The sequence below is a fragment of the Phascolarctos cinereus genome, unplaced genomic scaffold (assembly GCF_003287225.1).
Source record: "Phascolarctos cinereus isolate Bilbo 61053 unplaced genomic scaffold, phaCin_HiC Scaffold_3;HRSCAF=262, whole genome shotgun sequence".
In the NCBI taxonomy this organism is placed as follows: domain Eukaryota; kingdom Metazoa; phylum Chordata; class Mammalia; order Diprotodontia; family Phascolarctidae; genus Phascolarctos; species Phascolarctos cinereus.
Window position 1 is genome coordinate 248,249,380 of NW_027555736.1, and position 19,125 is coordinate 248,268,504.

Consider the following 19,125-nt stretch of genomic DNA (forward strand, 5'->3'; position numbering starts at 1 on the left):
CTCTGCCCCCAGAGATATTTCTTAGAGTGAAGTAACATTTGACATCGATACAAATGACATCCTTAATGTGTCTGCTGCAGATAAGAACACAGGCAAGATGAAAAAGATTACCATCACCAACAACAAGTCACATGAGCAAAGAAGACCTTGCACCCGTGGTCTAGGAAACTGAGAAATACAAGGCTGCAAATAAGCAGCAGAGAGACAAGTTATCTTCCAAGAACTCACTTGAATCATATGATTTCAACATGAAGGCTACATTGGAGGATGAGAAATTCCACAGCAAAATTGGTAATGAGGAAAAAAGAGAGGATCCTTGACAAATGCAATGAAACCCAGCAGCTAAGAAGGAAGTGTTTGAGCAGTAATAGAAAGAATCAGAGAAGGTCTGCAACTTCACCATTACTAAGCTGTACTGAGTGTGGGGAGTGTGCCAGGGGACATGCCTAGTGGATTCCCAGGTGATAGAGAAACCCCATCCAGAAGTGCTTCTTATGAACCCATCATTGAAGATGTTTACCAAATACACCAGAAAAGAGAACATTCTACGTAGCTTTTTAAGAAACTGAAGGCTGCAAAGCTAAAGCCAAAGTAATAGCAGTTTAAGAGTTCACATTTAAGCTACAGGGGTAGCTAGGTGGCACAATGCGTAGAGCGCCAGCCTTGGATGCAGGAGGACCTGAGTTCAAATCTGGCCTCAGACACATAACACTTACTAGCTGTGTGACCCTGGGCAAGTCACTTAACCCCATTGCCTGAAACAACAAAAACCAAGAACAAAAAAACAGACTTGGCTAAAACATTTAAGCTGCAGTGTAAATCTGGACATTCTTAATACTTGTATATTTACAAATGGAGAGAAGTGAACAACACTGCATGTTATTATTACTGTAAACAAGTAGAAATGCAATTCTTGTCCTGAAGAATAATATCTATTTTAACTTGGCAAAAATTTTAAAAAGAAGAAGCAATGAAGGGTATGGTTTCAGAGAAACCTGGGAAGACTTGCATGAACTGATGCAGAATAAAATTAATAAAGCCAGGAGAATAAATTATAAAAGGACTATAATATGATAAAGACAAAACTTTAAAAGAACCAAGAACTCTGATCAGCATAATGATCAACCATGATTCCTAAGGACTAATAATGACACATGCTACCCACTTCCTGATAGAGAAGTTGGACACAGACAACACAGAAATTTGCTTTGATCTACTATATGTGTTTGCAACAAGAGTTTTGTTTTTTCTTTTGTTTTCAGTTAGGGAGGAGATTAGAATGAGAAGGTGAGGAAGAGTTTTGCTGATGGAAAAAAATAAAATACAACTAAAAAAAGAAGGATGGGGTGGTCTGTAATGTTAGATGATGCAGAAAAGTCAAGGAGGATGAGGACTGAAAAAAAGATACTTGGACTATATCTGAACTTTTATTCCTAATATCTAAAAATTAAGACTATCTAGCTTTATTGTTAAAGGGGATAATTGTTTCTCTTAGTAGTATTTTAAATGAGAGATTCAAGGTTATTCTTTGTCGCATTTTTCAATTGTTACCAATATACAAAATGGTATTGATCTTTTTTCTACTTTATAGCTGTTGGTTTTCAGGAAAGCCTATAAGGTTTATTATTATTACTATCATCATCAACATAATTGTTATCATCACCACTTTCAAATGGAAAGGGCCTAAGAAGAAAGGGCTGAATTAAAATCAAATGCCGTTGAAAATAAAGCATAGTAATAACACATCTACTAGATACCCTAATTTGGTTATAATGCTAGTGAAATAATGTATCTCACCAGCTTGGTTATTTTGTGTCCCAATATAAGTATTAAAGTTCACAGTACTAAAGATATACAATTGGTTGGGATAAAGTTGGAATAAAAATAATAATTAGCAATAACAATAATAATGGTAATTTCTTTGTATCCCCAAGCACTTAGCACATTCCCTGACACATAGTAGCTGGGTTTATTGACTGACTGACTGGAATATTAACACAAAATTCCCAAAGTCTTCTTTCCCAAACAGTGAAGGAGGTTTCTCTTTCACTTAGGATCCAATTTTTCTACTGCAAATTGTCTTAGTGGGTTCCTCATCAAAGCTAACTTTTAAGCCTTACTCAACCAGAGAATCACGAGTACAGGAACGAAACACAGAGGTCATTTGGTCCAGCTTCTCATCTAATTCGGGATCTCTTTTACAGTAATTTAATTTTTGTAATCTGGTTAAAAGGTAGGTAGGGCCTAGGCCTAGGGAATCATTCTCTCCCCAGCTATGGCCGAGAAAACATCTCTACAAAGAATGGCTCCTCTCAGAGACTCTAAAGTTGGCAGCTGTGTCCAATATCTTGACTCAAAGACTGTCCTACAGACTGTTCTCCTCTTCCCCCAACTCTCACTCCATATGACAAACTCATTATATAGTTCACTAAATAACTGTAACAGGCAGATAGGTGACATAGTGGATAGAGTGCGGGGCCTGGAGTCAGAAAGACCCTGGACAAGTCACTTAACCCCATTTGCTTCAGTTTCCTCATCTATAAAATGAACTGAAGAAAGACATGGCAACCACTCCAGTATCTTTGCCAAGAAAACCCCAAATGGGGTCAAGAAAAGTCAATTACAACTGAAAATGACTGAATAACAAAACAAAAAACAACTATGACATAAATCTCTACCACAGGGGCAGCTAGGTGCAGCAGTAGATACAGCACTGGCCCTGGATTCAGCAGGACCTGAGTTCAAATCCAGCCTCAGACCAAGCACTTAACACTTACTAGCTGTGTGACCCTGGGCAAGTCACTTAATCCCACTGCCTAGCCCCAAAAAACAAACAAACAAACAAATAAATAAATAAATCTCTACCACATAAAACATCATTCTTTCACAACGTGAATTTCTAGCCAACATAGAGGCACTGTAGCTGGGTGCATAGAGCCTAGAATCTTATATTTTGCAGCCATTGAAGTATGTGGTCTGGATTCAGTCCTAGGATAAGTCTGACCCTTATTAGGGGTCCCTATTCTAACACTCATTGGCTGATCAAATCCCCTATGCCAGTTATTCTGCATACAATTTTCCTTTCAACAAAACTAATGGCTCACAAGTCTGGGGTTTCCCAAAAAGGAAGACGGTGGGGGGTGGTGAATAACAAAAGTACTCAATATGTAATACTGCTATGAACTGTATAAGGGCCAATATTTTATTCTTGAATAAAAAGAAATTCTAAACATCAAAGCATCATAACACATGAAAAGAACTAAATAAGACTAACAAGTTTCAGGAACCTAAGTTATAACTATGGTCATAATTAGTTCGGAGGTTAATATTTAAGCTTTATCAGAACGTGAAGTGGTTTTTCCAGACTGCTAATCAGGGTTTTATATTTCACCACAGCGGAACACAGTCTGATCAAATAGCTAAGCCTGATCTTCTTTCCAGTAGCCGTCTTCTCTCACGCAGAAGCTTCCCCTGTCATTATCCACTGATGCTGTGGAAAGATTCATCACTGCCACTTCGGAAGGCCTCCCAGCGCCTTAGAGTCTTTTGGAACTCCTAAGCTCACCACCCGTTCTGGACATGTCCACGTGGAAAACTTACTGGAATGAGCACAAAGAGCCAGGGAAAGGCAGCCATATGTCCACTTACTTGAGTCCAGATCTCAAGAAGTGAGCAGTATTAGGGTTGCCATGATACAAAAACAACAACAATATTTTTGTGGTGCTTACCATGTGCCAGGACTGTGCTAACTTCATAATCATTATATACCCCTGGGAGGTAGGTGCTATTATTATTGTCACTATTTTAAAGATGAGAAAACTGAGGCAAACAGAGGTTGAGGGACTTGCCCAGGGTCACACAACAAAGTGTCTAAGGCTGGATCTGAATTCGGTTCCTGACTCCAGGCCTGCTGCTATATTCGCCGGACCACCTTGCTTCCCCATCCTGTTCCACCCCTCATTGGAAGCACATGTCACTCGAAGAGCTACAGTCAAGAGGGGTTAAGCTAGAAGCTGTCGCTTTTTTTTTTTAGGCCATTGGGGTTAAATGACTTGCCCAGGGTCACACAGCAAGTAAGTGTCAAGTGTTTGGTCTGAGGCCGAATTTGAATTCAGGTCCTCCTGACTTCATGGCCAGTGTTCTATCCACTGTGCCATCTAGCTGTCCACTGAGTAATTAGCTCTTCCAGCTCAGCAGCCCATCAATCAGAAGACTCTTTGGCATCTCCCATTGCCAGCCCCTCAGTGATGAGCTCTGAAAGGACCCACAGGGTCATTAGGAATAAGGCGCATAATATTTGAGCACACAATACTCTGTGGAATGACACTCATTACAAAGGAACTCAAAGCAACACAGTGTGGCTCGATCAGGACAAGCTTTAGAGGCAGCCAAATGCGGGCTCACTTATTTGCTACTTGTATGACCTGGGCAAGGCATATACTCCTCAGAGCCTCAACTTCCTCAAATATAAAGGGAGAGGATGACCAGGTGACATCTGGGGTCCCCAGCTTCAAATTGATGATTCTATGAATTCCTTTCTTGGGTTCTCAGCTTCCTCAACTATAAAATGAGGGGGGCAGAACTAGACAATCTCTAAAATCCATTCGGGTTCTAAATCTCTGAAACTATACAAAGCAGTCATGTGTTACTTGCTTGTCAAACATTGTTTCTCATTTTAAATGACAAAACAATCACCACCATCTCCAGCCTGTCTCCACAGGAAACCAGAAGCAAAAACTGAGTAGGAAGGATGAAGGCAGGATCTGTTCATAGAGCAAAGGGAGGGCAGAAGAGGTTATGAGTATAAGCAGAAAATGAGATTCTCTGTACTAGCTGCCAAAATAGACATCACGATAGTCACTCAACCTCCCAGAGGGTCAAAACGATTCTGAGGCCCAGACCTGCATCTCTGCCACCTCATACCACCCTCAGTGAGCCTCTTCCTTATATTTTACATTCTTTGTTGATGGGACAAGCATCCCTTGGAGACAATATGGAGTAATAAATAGAGCACTGGACTTGGAGTCTGGAAGACCTGGGTTCAAATCTTACCTCAGATACTAATAAGCTGTGTGGCCCTGGGCAAGTCACTTAACTTTTCTAGGCCTCAGTTCTTCATCTGTAAAATAATAGCCTCTAAGGTGTGCTTGTTCATTAATAGACTTTTCAATGCTACCTCCAGTCTGACTGTACCTAAAATAAAACTCTTCTTCTGCTCAATAAAAATCTCAATTTTGTTGTGGAATTTGTAACTCTATTACAATGCAAAGAAAGGCAGTGGGGAAGTGGGAGGAAAGGGTGGTACAAAACGTAAGGGGGTATGAACAGAGGTTCCCTGTTTCTAGCCCATCGTGTGTCCTGGCTGAGTATTTGGGGGCTTTGGAGATGAGAAGCCCCTGACTGCTTCCAGCAGGACATGTGTGACTCAGCTCTGAAGGATTTGAATACTTGGTGCATGACAAAACAATTCTCTCATTGGCCCCTGAGCAGGAAGAACAGTCCACTAAGTCTGTCTTTAAAAGTGAGTGAGCTTGTCTGGTTTCTCTCTTTCTGCCAGTCAAGCATGGGAATACCCTTTGCACCTCTCTAACACGCCGATTATTCTCACATGCTATCTACAGGATGAGCTTGAGGCTGGGCTTCTGGCTGCCTCTTTTGATTTGCTTGATTATAACAGATATAAGATAACATCAGTCTCAAGACACACCTGTATAAGCTTGGAGGTGACTTTATGAGTTTGAGAGGTCCAGACTTCCTAAATCCTTAGTCACTGAGAGCTTCTTGGAGAAGACAGATGATCAATAGACAAAGGAGCCCCAATCCCTGATCTAACTTATCAAATGGAATAGTTTAGACAATGCAGAGCCAATCAAAAAGGAACAAAGAACACTTTGGGTTCAGCATTTCTTGGTGTAGGGGAAATAATTACCTGTCTCATACCTGATTTACATTGTACCTTAACCTTTCCACTACCCTTACTTTGGGAAGACCCTACAGGTGAGGCCAACCCAAGTTTTAAATAAATCTTCATAAATCTGGGTGCAATGAGTCAAAGACTTTGAGAAAAGGAGTCTGGCCCTTATTTTAATTGGTCAAACTACCCTATAACTGAACCACATTCCCCTCATACATAGGTCCAGGGCAAATAATCGTCTTCTTAATGGAAAGGGAGAGGGTATAGTGCACTAACCCCACAGACCCAACAGTGGTTTTAACTGATACATAAGAATAGACCCAGGAGAGAAAAAACCAATCTCTTCCTAAATAAGAGAAGGGCCAAGACAATATTACTTCTTAAAGCAATGGTATATTCTCTATACAAGTCATTTTAATAAATCTGCAGAGAGGTACCACGTTCTTATTTATTAGAGTGGGCAATGGCCTAATTGGTCTCCCTATCTCTGGGTTAAACTTACATTCCTAAAGCTAAGATCTGACCATACTTCCCTACTCAAAAAGATTTTGTGGTTTCCTGTTGCCTCAACTCAGAGCAGCTAGGTGGTGCGATAGGTACAGTATTGAGCCTAGAATAAGAAAAACTTAAATTTCTGGAGTTTAAATCTGGCCTCAGATTAGCTGCATGACTCTGGGCAAATCACGAGCTGGAGAAGGAAATGTCAAACCACACCAGTATCTTTGCCCAAGAAAACCCCAAATGGGATAACAAAGTCAGACATAACTGAAACAACTGAGCAACAAAAATTGCAGCTAAGTCCAAGCTTCAACCTGTCTTTCCCAGCTCGTGTCACATTACTGCCCTTCGTGTACTCTGGTCCAATCAAACTGGCCTATTTGCTATTCCCTATGTACAGCACTGCCTTTGCAAACCACATGAACTGTCCTCCATGCTTGGGAAGGCTCTCCCTCACCTCTCCTCTTGAAATCCCTGGCTCCCTAAAGAGGCCCTTTCCTGCTGATTCCTGGTGGCGCCTTTCCTCCTGAAATTACCAGGCATTTATTTTATGTTTATGTTGTTGTTTATTTATCTGTATACATGTTATATCCTCTCATTTGAATGGAAGCTTGAGGATAAAGATAATTTTTTTGTCTTTGCATCATCAGAGCCTAGCCACAGATGCTGACACATAGTCAACGCTTACTAAATGTTTATTGATTGACTAAATTGAATTGAATAAAACCTTTTGGCACAGGATCTCAAAGTGCTCTTTAAATTTATTACCTTATAGAAAATGCTTGAGAATCAAGACTGCAGAGTGGCAGTTCTTAACCTAGGATCCATTAATTATTTTTAGAAATATTTTTATAACTATATTTCAGCATAATTGGAAATTAACATATTTAATTATTGCTATTTCAGTATACTGTAATTTATTATGATCCCTTTGTAATTCTATATGTTTTATATTATGCATTTTAAAATATTATTCTGCAAGAGGGTCCCATAAGTTTCACCAGATGGCCAAGGAGGCCCATGATGATGGGGGGAAAAAAGATTAAGAAGCACTGCTCTAGAGTTTATTCTCCCTTTTCCAAAGTCCAATTTTTCAGTTTCTTTCCAGCAGACTACGAGATCATTAGATTCACCACTCTCCCCTCTATAATCTCGGGGAATGAAAGGGGGTGGGGAAGACAAATAGCTTTCAAAAGTTACTGCTTGTACCAAGTACACTCAGTAGTTTATTTACTCAGTTCAGATCTGCTTGATGTCACTGCTCTTACATCAGCAATTAGATCAGTGCATTATGATATATTAGTGATAGAATAATACCCTTTACAGCCTGATGTGCCCTTTGTCTCCTGATATAGTTTATTACCTGTCCTACGGATGTGAACAGATCACCTGAGGAGATGAGAAAAGACTCAAAACTTAGTTTGAAAATTAGCTGACTGAACAACAGAGGGAGTCCAAAAGGATCCAGTCTCATTCCCTATGTGAGTGATACTTCTAGATAGACTAACCTTGCCACAAATCTTTTTTTGGGGAAAGGATCATAGATTCAGGACTGGAAGGAGATTGTTTTTTGCTTAATTTAGTTCTGATAATTCATGTGCTATTTATTTCTTAACTTTTCATTCCAGCTACACAAGAACAAATAGATATAGGGAGAGAAGGAGGAATGAGTTCGGTTTGCCAGCTGTCAGCAGATTTAGCAAAAGATTTAATATATGGGAGTTTGAGACTAAGAAAAAAAAAGCAAAACCAAGTTTGGGGGGGTCATTTATGAAGTTAAATTTTCTAAGCTCTTGCCACAGTGTATGCTATAGGATATGTGTAATTAAGAACTGGTTTATAAGGAGAACATTATTTTTTCGAAATGACTCAAGAAGGCCCCTGAAAAGTGAAGCATTCTATCTTTCTTTTCTTAAGTTTAATTGATGCCTTTTGCTATCATATCATGGTCACTTCTGGATATATCACCATTCTTCCCACCCTTTATGCTCCAGACCATAATAGTCTGACAATTGCCAAGTCTGACGATGTACACAACATATTGGCCCTCATAGTCCCCTTCCTGTCTGCCAAGAAGATGAAGGTAAGTTTTATTATTCTAGACCATGATCGGATTGTTGTTTTTTTGTAGTTTGGGTTTTTTTTAATTGTTTGGAATTCAACTTTTTAGTGAGTTTTTCACTTAGGTGGTTGTATAGTCATTGATTTTCTGGTTCCCTGTATCAGTTAATACAAATCTTCCCATGTTTCTCTGAATTCCTCATATTCACCATTTCTTACTGCACAATAATATTTCATTTCATTCACATATCACAGTTTATTCATTCCTCTAACTGATGGCTGCTTACTCTGTGTCTAACTTTTAGGTCTTTCTTTTCAATGATTAAAGGTCTTCCAACTTGGACTACAAGGGACCGTGGCCTCAAAAGTCACATAGTAATGACTCTGCCTCAGAGGTAGAGCCAGAAACAAAAGTCTGGAATTAGGACAACACAGCTTCTCTCTTTTTAAAATGTAATATTCGTAAAGTGTCCTAATATTCTTAAAGAAGATTGTCTCTGTGATCACATGACATCTCATTCAAAATGTTTTGGAAAGTATTATAGTAATAACAATTGTGAATACAACTAATATTTTTAGATACACAGAGGATTCTCATTACAGCATAGGCTATTCCCAAAAGCTACCATATGAGCAGAGTCTGAATAACACATTTGCTCCCAACAACTTCAAAACACCTCTTCTCCATGAAAGTTCAATACATCCTCAGTGGCCTCAACTTCAAGCAACATCCCCAATCCAAACAATATTACAAATGTTATGAAAGTCCTTCCTAATGACATGTGAGGAAGCAAAGCTTGAATATTCTATTATACACCTTTCTGTGTAAAAATACATTGCTATAATCATGTTTGGTTTGATCAAAAAGAGTAATTTTCATTTCTCCTTTTTAAGTGCTACCATGATTATTTAGTATTATATTTCTTATCAGTGACTTAGTATGGAGGCTTTCCATGTTTTTCTTTTCTTTTCTTTCTTTCTTTCTTTCTTTCTTTCTTTCTTTTTTTTTTTTTTAAGTGAGGCAGTTGGGGTTAAGTGACTTGCCCAGAGTCACACAGCTGACTTCAGGGCCAGTGCTCTATCCCATGTTTTTCTTTATTTAAAGTAAACAATAAAAACAGAACAAGACCAAGAAAAGAAAGATGGGGAAGGGGGGAATCTTCTTTGTATTTGTCTTTTAAAAGAAATGGATTGATACATTTTGTTTTAACTTCAAAAAAAATAGACTGCCTCTGCTTCTTGGCATATATATAATATATAATCATATATATAATACATAATAATGATTATAATATAATCTATAATCTATAAATAATAATATAATCTTGGAATTAGATATAAATTAGCATCTATATAGAGGTTTTAAATTATCTCATTTGAACCTCACAACAATCCTATAGGTTAGGTATGTGTGGGATGCCACTCAAAAAAAAAATGAAACAAAACACAGAGGTGTCCAAGGAGAAACAGAAAGTTAATTTATTATAGCTATAATTATTATTATTATTTCAAATCTTGAGATTTGGGTGTCCTCGCACCAATGGCTCTGATGAGAGAAGACAGCCGGCAGAGGTAGAAATCACTTTATATAACCCTGAAGACTCAATTACCCCCTCCCTCCCCCAGCTGCGGACTCACAATCTCCCACACCAGACTCTAATTTACAGTTGTTTTGGAAGGTTTTAGGGATTGAACAGACAATGCTGGGAACTGGAAAACATCTGAGTAAGGTCCTGTCAAAGGGTGATAAGGGGAGTCGATAAGGAACCCTTTAAGGGTTTTCTGGAGCTAGATTCCTTTAGGGGCAAAGATGCATTGGAATAAGATTAAAAAGTAAGTTAAGACTTAACCCCTAGACAAATTTTAACTACTGATATATGTCACTAAAAAAAAAACTCACAGAAATCTATTCTTAACCCTATCCTACCTTCTGAACTCATTACCTTAATTACACTGAGAAGTCTTCACTGGGACATCCCATTCAGGTACTATTGTTATTCCCATTTAATAGATGAGGAAACTGAAGCTAAAAAGTTAAGTGATTTGCCCAGGTCTACGTAGTCAATTACGTGTCTGAGGCATAATTTGAACTCAGTTCGGAATTAATCTCTACTTTCCTGAGATCAATAAAAAAAATAAGGTAAGGAGAGAAGGAAATAAGCACCTAAACTGAAGGCAGAAAACACTACCTATATTAAAACAATGTAAAAAGAAATTATATTTGATATCAAACCAAATACCATGAAATTCCTTTGTTCTGCAAATGCAATGGAAATAATGTTCTCAGAATATGATAAATATAGGCAGCAAGGTCTAATTTATGGGAAAATATAAACTGTGATAAAAATGCAGATAAAGTACTGATACCATGTATGATACCATAACAACAAAGGGTTCTCTCTACTTCCTTTTAACAGTCACTCTCCATAATTAAATACCTCTTTATGAGCTATCTATAGAATACTTCTTTCTTGCTAATTCACTTGGAAAGATAGTCAGCAGAACATAGCTGTCCTTCATAGCTATGTGGTTCCACAGAGGGCTAACCTCAGATGCCTTTGTCCTTGAACATCTCAAACTTCCCAAATACTCCCTTTAACAGAGATGGCCAGTGAACTTTGAGAGGCAGAGAGGTATATTTAAAGAGGGTTGGACTGAAGAGTCAAGAGAGATCTGGTTTCTAATACACACCTCCAACACTTATTCAAACACTTAGTGTTTGTGCCCATGACTGTGGGCAAATCATTTAACTTCTCTTGAGCTTCAGTGATAATACCTTACAGGGTTGTCTTTAGGATTAAGTGGAATAATGTATGCAAATGGGCACAATAAATGTCAGTTATTATTATTGAGAGCTCATGTAATGGATAGAGCCAGTCTTTGAATCAGGAAGTCCTGAGTTCATATCTGGTCTTACACTTACTAGCTGTGTGACCCTAAGCAAATCACTTAATCCTGTTTTCCTCAGTTTCCTCATCTGTAAAGTGAGCTGGCAGAGTAAATGGCAAATCCTAAATGGGGTAACAAAGAGTCAGAAATGACTGACCAACAACAAACTTCAGTTAGCGTTTGGGATGCTAGCTTTGGAGCAGTAACAATGCTGTTTAGTTGTGATGAACACTATTTTTGAATAGTTGAAATGTTACTGAAATGAATATGAAACTTAGATCATTCCAACATACTCCCAACACAGTTGGGTCTTATAAAGAAATTAGCAGTGACCAAGAGGGAACAATACCCAGGAAACTGCAGAGTTTAGCTTGAATGTAGTGGGATTTCTGCATACTGGAATGATTATCGGGCTCCAAGTCAGAACCGGCTCCACCAACCGATCACTGAGTCAAGGCATGTGCATTCTATAGCAAGTTCAGCTTAAGAGTCACCCCTTTGTATAATGTAGAGCCTATATCAGATTGAATACCATCTTGGGGTGGGGGGAGGGAAGAGATGGGGAGAAAATTTGGAACTCAAAATCTTATGGAAGTGAATGTTGAAAACTACAAATAAATAAATTTTAAAAACAAAAAAAAGTCACCTCTTTTGTGAAATCTTAACCAGATCTCTCCCAATGAAGGTGTTCTGACCCTCAAATTTTCCTTACTTTGTCTGGATTTCTTCTTCCCCACCCTAAACATATTGTAACTTGTATCACTTCTCTAGGCTCCCAGAGGACAGGAACTATGTCATTTTTTATCCCCATTATATGTATCTCTAGTGCCTCAAGCATGCTGGGTAGCTCCTCTGAATAGCATCTGTGGAAAAGTATAGAGAGAAGCATGGATACGTTGCAATCTATACCAATAGAAATACCCACACTGATGAGTTTATAAATCAACTGAAGTATAGAAAGAATGCTGTATTTGGAGTCTGAATTCAAATCTCAGGCCTACCAATGTGTAATCTTGGACAAGTCCCTTCATCTCTCCTTTTTATGATCCAGTGAGCTCCACTGCCCAGCATATGCAAGGCTCACAAAGCAGATAATTAATGTCTATTGAATTGAATTGCTATGTTGTTTTGTTAAAAGCTAGAATTGCTAGGTATGTTTAGCTGGAAGAGCTACTACTTCAACTAAACAATATGTCAATAAAATACTGTTTAATATTGTTGTTCAATACTTGTCGCTATCTTTTTCATCTCCTTCCTCTGAATTTTTGAATCTTCGAATTTTTTCCACTCAAGATTTTATCATGAAGTAATGAAGTCCAAAGCATAGTAAGAATGTGACAAACCTTGCAACCCTGTGATAGGTTTGAGGTTACAGGAGGGGCAATCCAAACAACTTAAAACACTGTGTAGGTGTCAATGAAATTATTATTATTGATGATATTATTGTCATTCTGGGCCAGCCCTGACTGAAGGCAGGCTAATGGTTCAGGATGAAAGAAAAGATCAATGAATTGGGCATACAACTAAAAAAAAAAAATTGAAAAAATCCCACATTTTAAACCCTCAATTAAATACCAAAATAGAAATACTGAAAATCAAAGGAGAGATTGACAAACTTCCAAGTTTAAAACAAAATGACAAATAAAATGAGTGTTTTAAAAAAAAATAAAAACACCATTAGCTAACTTAAGAACAAGAAAGAAGAAAACTAAATTACCAGTATTAAAAAAAAAAAAGGAAAAGAAAAGAAAAAGGTGAAAGCACAACCAATGAAAAAGAAACAAAAGCAATTTAGGAGCTAATTATATGCCAATAAAACTGGCAATTTAACTGAAAAGGATAAATATTTACAAAAATATAAATTCTCCAGATTAACAACTATACATGAACTCCTGAAGGAAAAAGCCCAGGATCAGATGGATTTGCAAGGGAATCCTACAGAATATTTAACAATTAATTCTAATACTATATAAAATCTTGGAAAAATAGGTAAAGAAGGGATCCTACTAAATTCCTTCTTTGACACAAATATGGTCTAAACCAGGGACATTCAAAACAGAGGAAGAAAATTGTAGACCAATTCCCTAATAAATTAATATTGATACAAAAATTTTAAATAAAATATTAGCAAGGAGCCTACATAATATATAATATTATACATTATCACCAGGCTGTCTTTGTACCAAGAATCAAAAGGTTTGATATTAAGAAAACTAGGAGCATAATTGACCATATCAATAGAAAACAAACAACAAAAATGATATGATTATTTCAACAGATGCACAAGAAAAAAAAGCTTTTGACAAGCTATAACACCTATTCCCATTAAAAACACCAGAAAGGCCTTTCCCCCAAGTTGGCGCCAAAGGCAAAAAAGGAAGCGGTTGTCCCCCCAAGACAGAAGCTAAGTCCAAGGCCTTAAAGGCCAAGAAGGCAGTGTTGAAGGGTGTTCACAGACACAAAAAGAAGAAGATCTGAACGTCCCTCACATTCCAGCGACCCAAGACACTAAAACTCCGATGGCAGCCCAAATACTCTTGGAAAAGTGCCCCTCAGAGGAACAAGCTTGACCACAATGCCATCATTTAGTTCCCTTGACCACAGAGTCCGCTATGAAGAAGATTGACGACAACACCCTGGTCTTCATTGTGGACATCAAGGCCAGCAAGTATCAGATCAAGCAGGTGGTAAAGAAGCTCTATGACATCCGACGTGGCCAAGGTCAACACTCTGATCTGGCTTGATGGAGAGAAGAAGGCCTACGTCTGACTTGCCTCCAGACTATGATGCTTTAGATGTTGCCAACAAAATTGGAATCATCTAAACTGTGCCCAGCTATCCCACTCCACCTATAATAAAAAGTTTTCTAGTCTAAAAAACAAAAACGAAACAACAAACCAAAAAAAACAAAACCCCACCAGAAAGCATAAGAATAAGTGGAGCTTTCTTTAAAATGAAAAGCAATATCTATCTAAATCCAAGAGCCAGCATTATCTGTAAAGGAGATGTTATAGGCATTTTCAGTATAACCACAGGTAAAGTAAGGATACTAATCAATACTAGAAATTATTGCTATAGCAATAATACAAGAAAAAAGACATTGAAGGAATAAACATAGGCAAAGGGGAAACACAAATATCTTTTTTTTTTGCAGATAATATGAACACTAAAGAACTAAATAAAATTAATTGCTATACCTAAGAACTTCAGCAAAGTTGCAGGATATAAAATTTTGTTCAGTCATTTTTCAGTCATGTCTGACTCTTCGTAACCCCATTTTGGGGTTTTCTTTGCGAAGATACTGGAGTGGTTTGCCATTTTTTCTCTAGCTCATTTTTTACAGATGAGGAACTGAGGCAAACAGGATTAGATGACTTGCCCAGCGTCACACAACTAGTAAATGTCTGAGTCTGGATTTGAACTCAGAAAGATAGTTTTCCTCACTTCAGGCCTGGCACTGGACCACCTAGCCACTGGGATATAAAATAAACCCTCACAAATCATCTGCATTTCTGTATATGGCCAACAAAATTCAGCAGGAAGACATTAAAAGAGAAATCTCATTTAAAATAACTATAGACAGCATAAAATACTTGGGAATCTACCTCCTAAGATACTCACAGGAACTATATGAACCCTTATCATACAAAGAAAGGCAGATTTAAATAACTGGAGAAAATTAATTGCTCATGGGTAGGCCAAGCCAATATAATAAAAATGGCAATACTACCTTGGTATCCCCTTGGTATACTCCAATTGAAGACCACCTTTGTTGATTCAAATTTCTCACAGTATTTTGTTTGGACCTCTCCTTTACACTTTGCATCATATTTGTTTGGTTATGTGTTTCATGTTCTTTCCTTTGTCTCACTAAATTGTGAGGTCCTTAAAGGCATAGCGTCATTTTTGTAGTACCTCGCTCACTGCCTTGCATTTACTAAATATTTATTAAATTGAAGTGAAGCAAACCAACACGAATTGAACAAATTCTGAATCCTTTCATCTCTGGTGGGGAAAAGGAAAGAGCTAGGTGGGGGGACAGGAACTGCTCTCAGCCACAGTAGCCTCTTGCAGAGAGAGGCTGTATGAGCAAAGCTCTCACTCAGCTCACAGCCCTGCTATTTGTCAAGAATGAATTATTAGGGGCAGCTAGGTTGCACAGTGGATAGCGCACTGACCCTGGATTCAGGAGGACTTGAGTTCAAATCTGGCCTCAGACACATAACACTTACTAGCTGTGTGATCCTGGGCAAGTCACTTAACCCCAATGCCTAGCCAAAAAAAAAAAATGAGTGAATTATCAGGGATCTTCTAATGATTATATTAATGATTTCTTTACTATCAGTTCATCTATTTCTATATTTCCATTTGAACATAAGTGGATGCTTAATTTTAAATGAACAAATATTTTTCTGCTGTTGTTGTTTTATGTAGGCATCATGAGGAAAACCAGTTCTTCCTTACAGAACAACGAGAGTGGTTCGATTTCCATAGAAAGAAGCTCTAGCAGGGGAAATCTTCAAATTATGTTGGATAAAGGTGAATACGCTCCTTTCACATCTACTCTTATTTTAGAGAGCAATTTTATTCAGGTAAGTCACACTTCAGTTTACAATTTAACTCCAAACAGCTTTTATAATCAATTCTTTTAGTCTCTCATCCATTTTCTAATATATAACCACTCACAGTAGTTCCTGTTATTAAAAAAAGTTAAAGCAAAACCATCGAAGAGAATGATTACAACTGGCTATATCCATCCCTTTCTCTTCTTATGATATATATGAACTAATAATTTAAAATCAATACTATTCATTGTTTGACCACAGTTTTGCTTTTATTGTGGTCTTCACATAGTTGTCATCTATGTTATTCTAATGGTTCTGTTTTCTTAAATCTATACTAATTCATAAAGGTTTTTTACCATGCTTCTCTGAATTCTTTATACTTATAATTCCTTAAGCTATAATTGCATCCCATTACATTCATATGCAACAATTTGCTCACCCATTTCTCAAACTTTGGGTATATATATTTTTTCAATGATATATAGTACTGTTATAAAATACTTTGGCATATGTGGTCCCTGTCCTTGATCTCCTTACTTATCTGAGATATTCTATTCATCTAATTTTCTATCTTTTAACCAGTTCCTGATAATTTTAATAATTACTATTTGTAATATCATCAGGAAAACACCCTTCATTATCATTTTTAAAATTTATCTCCCTTGATATCCTTGACTTTTTGTTGGCCTGTATAAATTTAATTATTATTTTGTCTAATTCCATAAAGTATGATTGGTAGAATACTAAGTATATAGATGTATATGAATAGTACTGTGATTTTTCTTACATCAGATATCTCTTAGATTATTTGTTTTTTTGCATTTTGTAGTTATCATAATTATCAAATATTTTAAACTCTTCTATCATTTCCTCCCAGATTTTGTTGGTGATACATGGAAATGCCAATGATTTTTAAAGTAATGGAGTAGAAAGGAATTTAAACTCTTACAATGCGACAAGATCTCTTTCAAATCTTGCTATTTTTGCTGAACTGATTGTCTTAATTGGCTTTTTCATTAATTCTCTAAGGTTTTGTAAGTAAACCATCTCATGCGTGTATATCTCAACAAATGGAGATGTTTACCTCCTCTCTGCTATCAAACACATCTAATTTATACTCCTACCTCATCTGCATCACACAGAATCCCTCTCTTCCCTCAAGACTCAGTTCAAGTACCATCTTCTACATGAATGCTTTATCCTGACATCCCGCCTCCTGCAGCTGTTAGATCTCTCTCTCTCTCTCTCTAATTACCTTTAATTTAATTAATTTGTACTTTGTAATATATGTAACAGGCTTATTATTTCTTCATAGGTAGGCAGGGCCAACATAATAAAAATGATAATTTTACTTAAATTAATTTATATATTCAATGCCATCCCAATTAAATTACCAAAAAATTATTTTACTCATTTAGAGAAAAATAATAATAAAATTCATTTGGAAGAAGAAAAGGTCAACAATATCAAAGGAACTAATGGGAAAAAATGTAAAGGAAAGAGGTAACAGTAACCGTTATTAAACTATTAAATCAATAACAGATATTAAACTATATTTATAAGGCAGTAATTATCAAAACTATCTGGTACTGGCTAAGAAAATAAAAATGTAGATCATTGGAAGAGAGTAGACATACAATTTACAGCAGTAAATAACTAATTTACTACTTGTGTTTGAGAAGTGTAAAGACTTAAGTTTGGGGGATAAGAATTCATTATTTGGTAAAAAAAAAAACTGTTGGGAAAGCTGGAAAGCAGTCCAGCAGCAATTGGTCATAGACTTATCTTACACCATTTACCGAGATAAGGTCAAAATGGATACATGACCTAGATATAAGGAGAGATCTTACAAGAAAATGTGAAGAATATGGAACATATTACCCATCAGACTTATGGATAGGCAAACAATTTATGAATAAACAGAAGATACAGAGCTGTGTGAGCTGTAAAATGAATAATTTCAATTATATTAAGTTAAAAAGTGTTTATATAAGTAAAACAAATGTAGCCAAGGTCACGAGAAAAGCAGAAAATTATGTGTGTGGGGGGGGAATTTTATAGACAGTTTCTCACATAAAGGTCTCATATAAAAAATATATAAAGAACTCTGTCAAATCTATAAGAATGTGAGTCATTTCCCATTTGATAAATGGTCAAAGGATATGAATAGGCAGTTATCTAATGAAGAAATCAAAACAATTTATAGTCATATGAAAAAATGCTCTAACTAAATTATTATTGATTAGATTTGCTAAAATGATCGAAGGGGAAAGCAACAAATGTTGGAAAGGATGTGGAAAAATTGGGACACTAATTCACTGTTGGTGGAACTGTGAACTTGATCCAACCATTTTGGAGAGCAATCTGGAATTGTGCCCAGAGAGTTATTAAACTGCCTATACCCTTTGACTCAACAATCCCACTACTAGCTCTGTTTCCAGAGATGATTAGGAAAAAGGAAAAGAACCTATATGTTCTAAAATATTTATAGCAGTAGTCAAAAGGTATAGGCAGTCTAATAACCCTCTGGGCATAATTCCAGATTGTAGTAGTCCTCTTTATGGTGGCAAAGAATTAGAGATTATGCTCTCCAAAATGGTTAGATCAAGTTCACAGTTCCACCAACAGTGAATTAGTGTCCCAATTTTTTCCACATCCCTTCCAACATTTTAAAAAATTGATGTATAATGCTAAAAAATGTCAAAGTGACTCAATTCTACAAAATCCCACAAAAAGGAAAATACTCACCTCTAAGCTAGTAATGGGACAATGACTATCATTTTGCAAGTGAGTTCTGTTATTTGTCCAGGTGAAGGTGGACAAGAAGTCCCATAAACCTATCTTTCGATACCACTGTTATTACTTTTAAAATCTGGGCAAAAAAACTGGAAAGAAAAAAAAACCCTATCAGTATAACCTCCCCCTGACATCTGGGTATTAGACCTTCCACAACTTTAACACAGGTACAGAGAGGTTTGTTTAACCGGCTCTTCCATTCTGAAGAGCTCATCCTCAGGAAATGAGTCATGACGTAAAGAAGGTACTTTTTCTTCTACGGACATCTTAGCCCCATGTTAATCCTGTTTGTTATTTTCCCCTTTTATCATTTTAGCCAATCTGACAGGTGTGAGATGATATCTCAAAGTTGGTTTAACTTGCATTTCTCTAATCAATAATGATTTGGATCATTTTTTCATA

At 36.9% G+C, this 19,125-nt stretch overlaps 1 protein-coding gene across 2 annotated transcripts in view; it reads left to right on the forward strand.

Moving 5' to 3' along the window:
* The first annotated feature begins 7,770 nt into the window (after window positions 1–7,770).
* Window positions 7,771–19,125, forward strand: part of GARIN2 (golgi associated RAB2 interactor family member 2) — a 59,705-nt gene continuing 48,350 nt past the window's right edge. For both annotated transcript variants that reach the window (XM_021004840.2, XM_021004838.2), the window contains exons 1-2: window positions 7,771–7,893; window positions 15,797–15,954. In XM_021004840.2, the coding sequence (XP_020860499.1) occupies window positions 15,802–15,954 (153 nt within the window). In that variant the 5' untranslated portion in view covers window positions 7,771–7,893; window positions 15,797–15,801. The remainder of the gene's footprint in view (window positions 7,894–15,796; window positions 15,955–19,125) is intronic.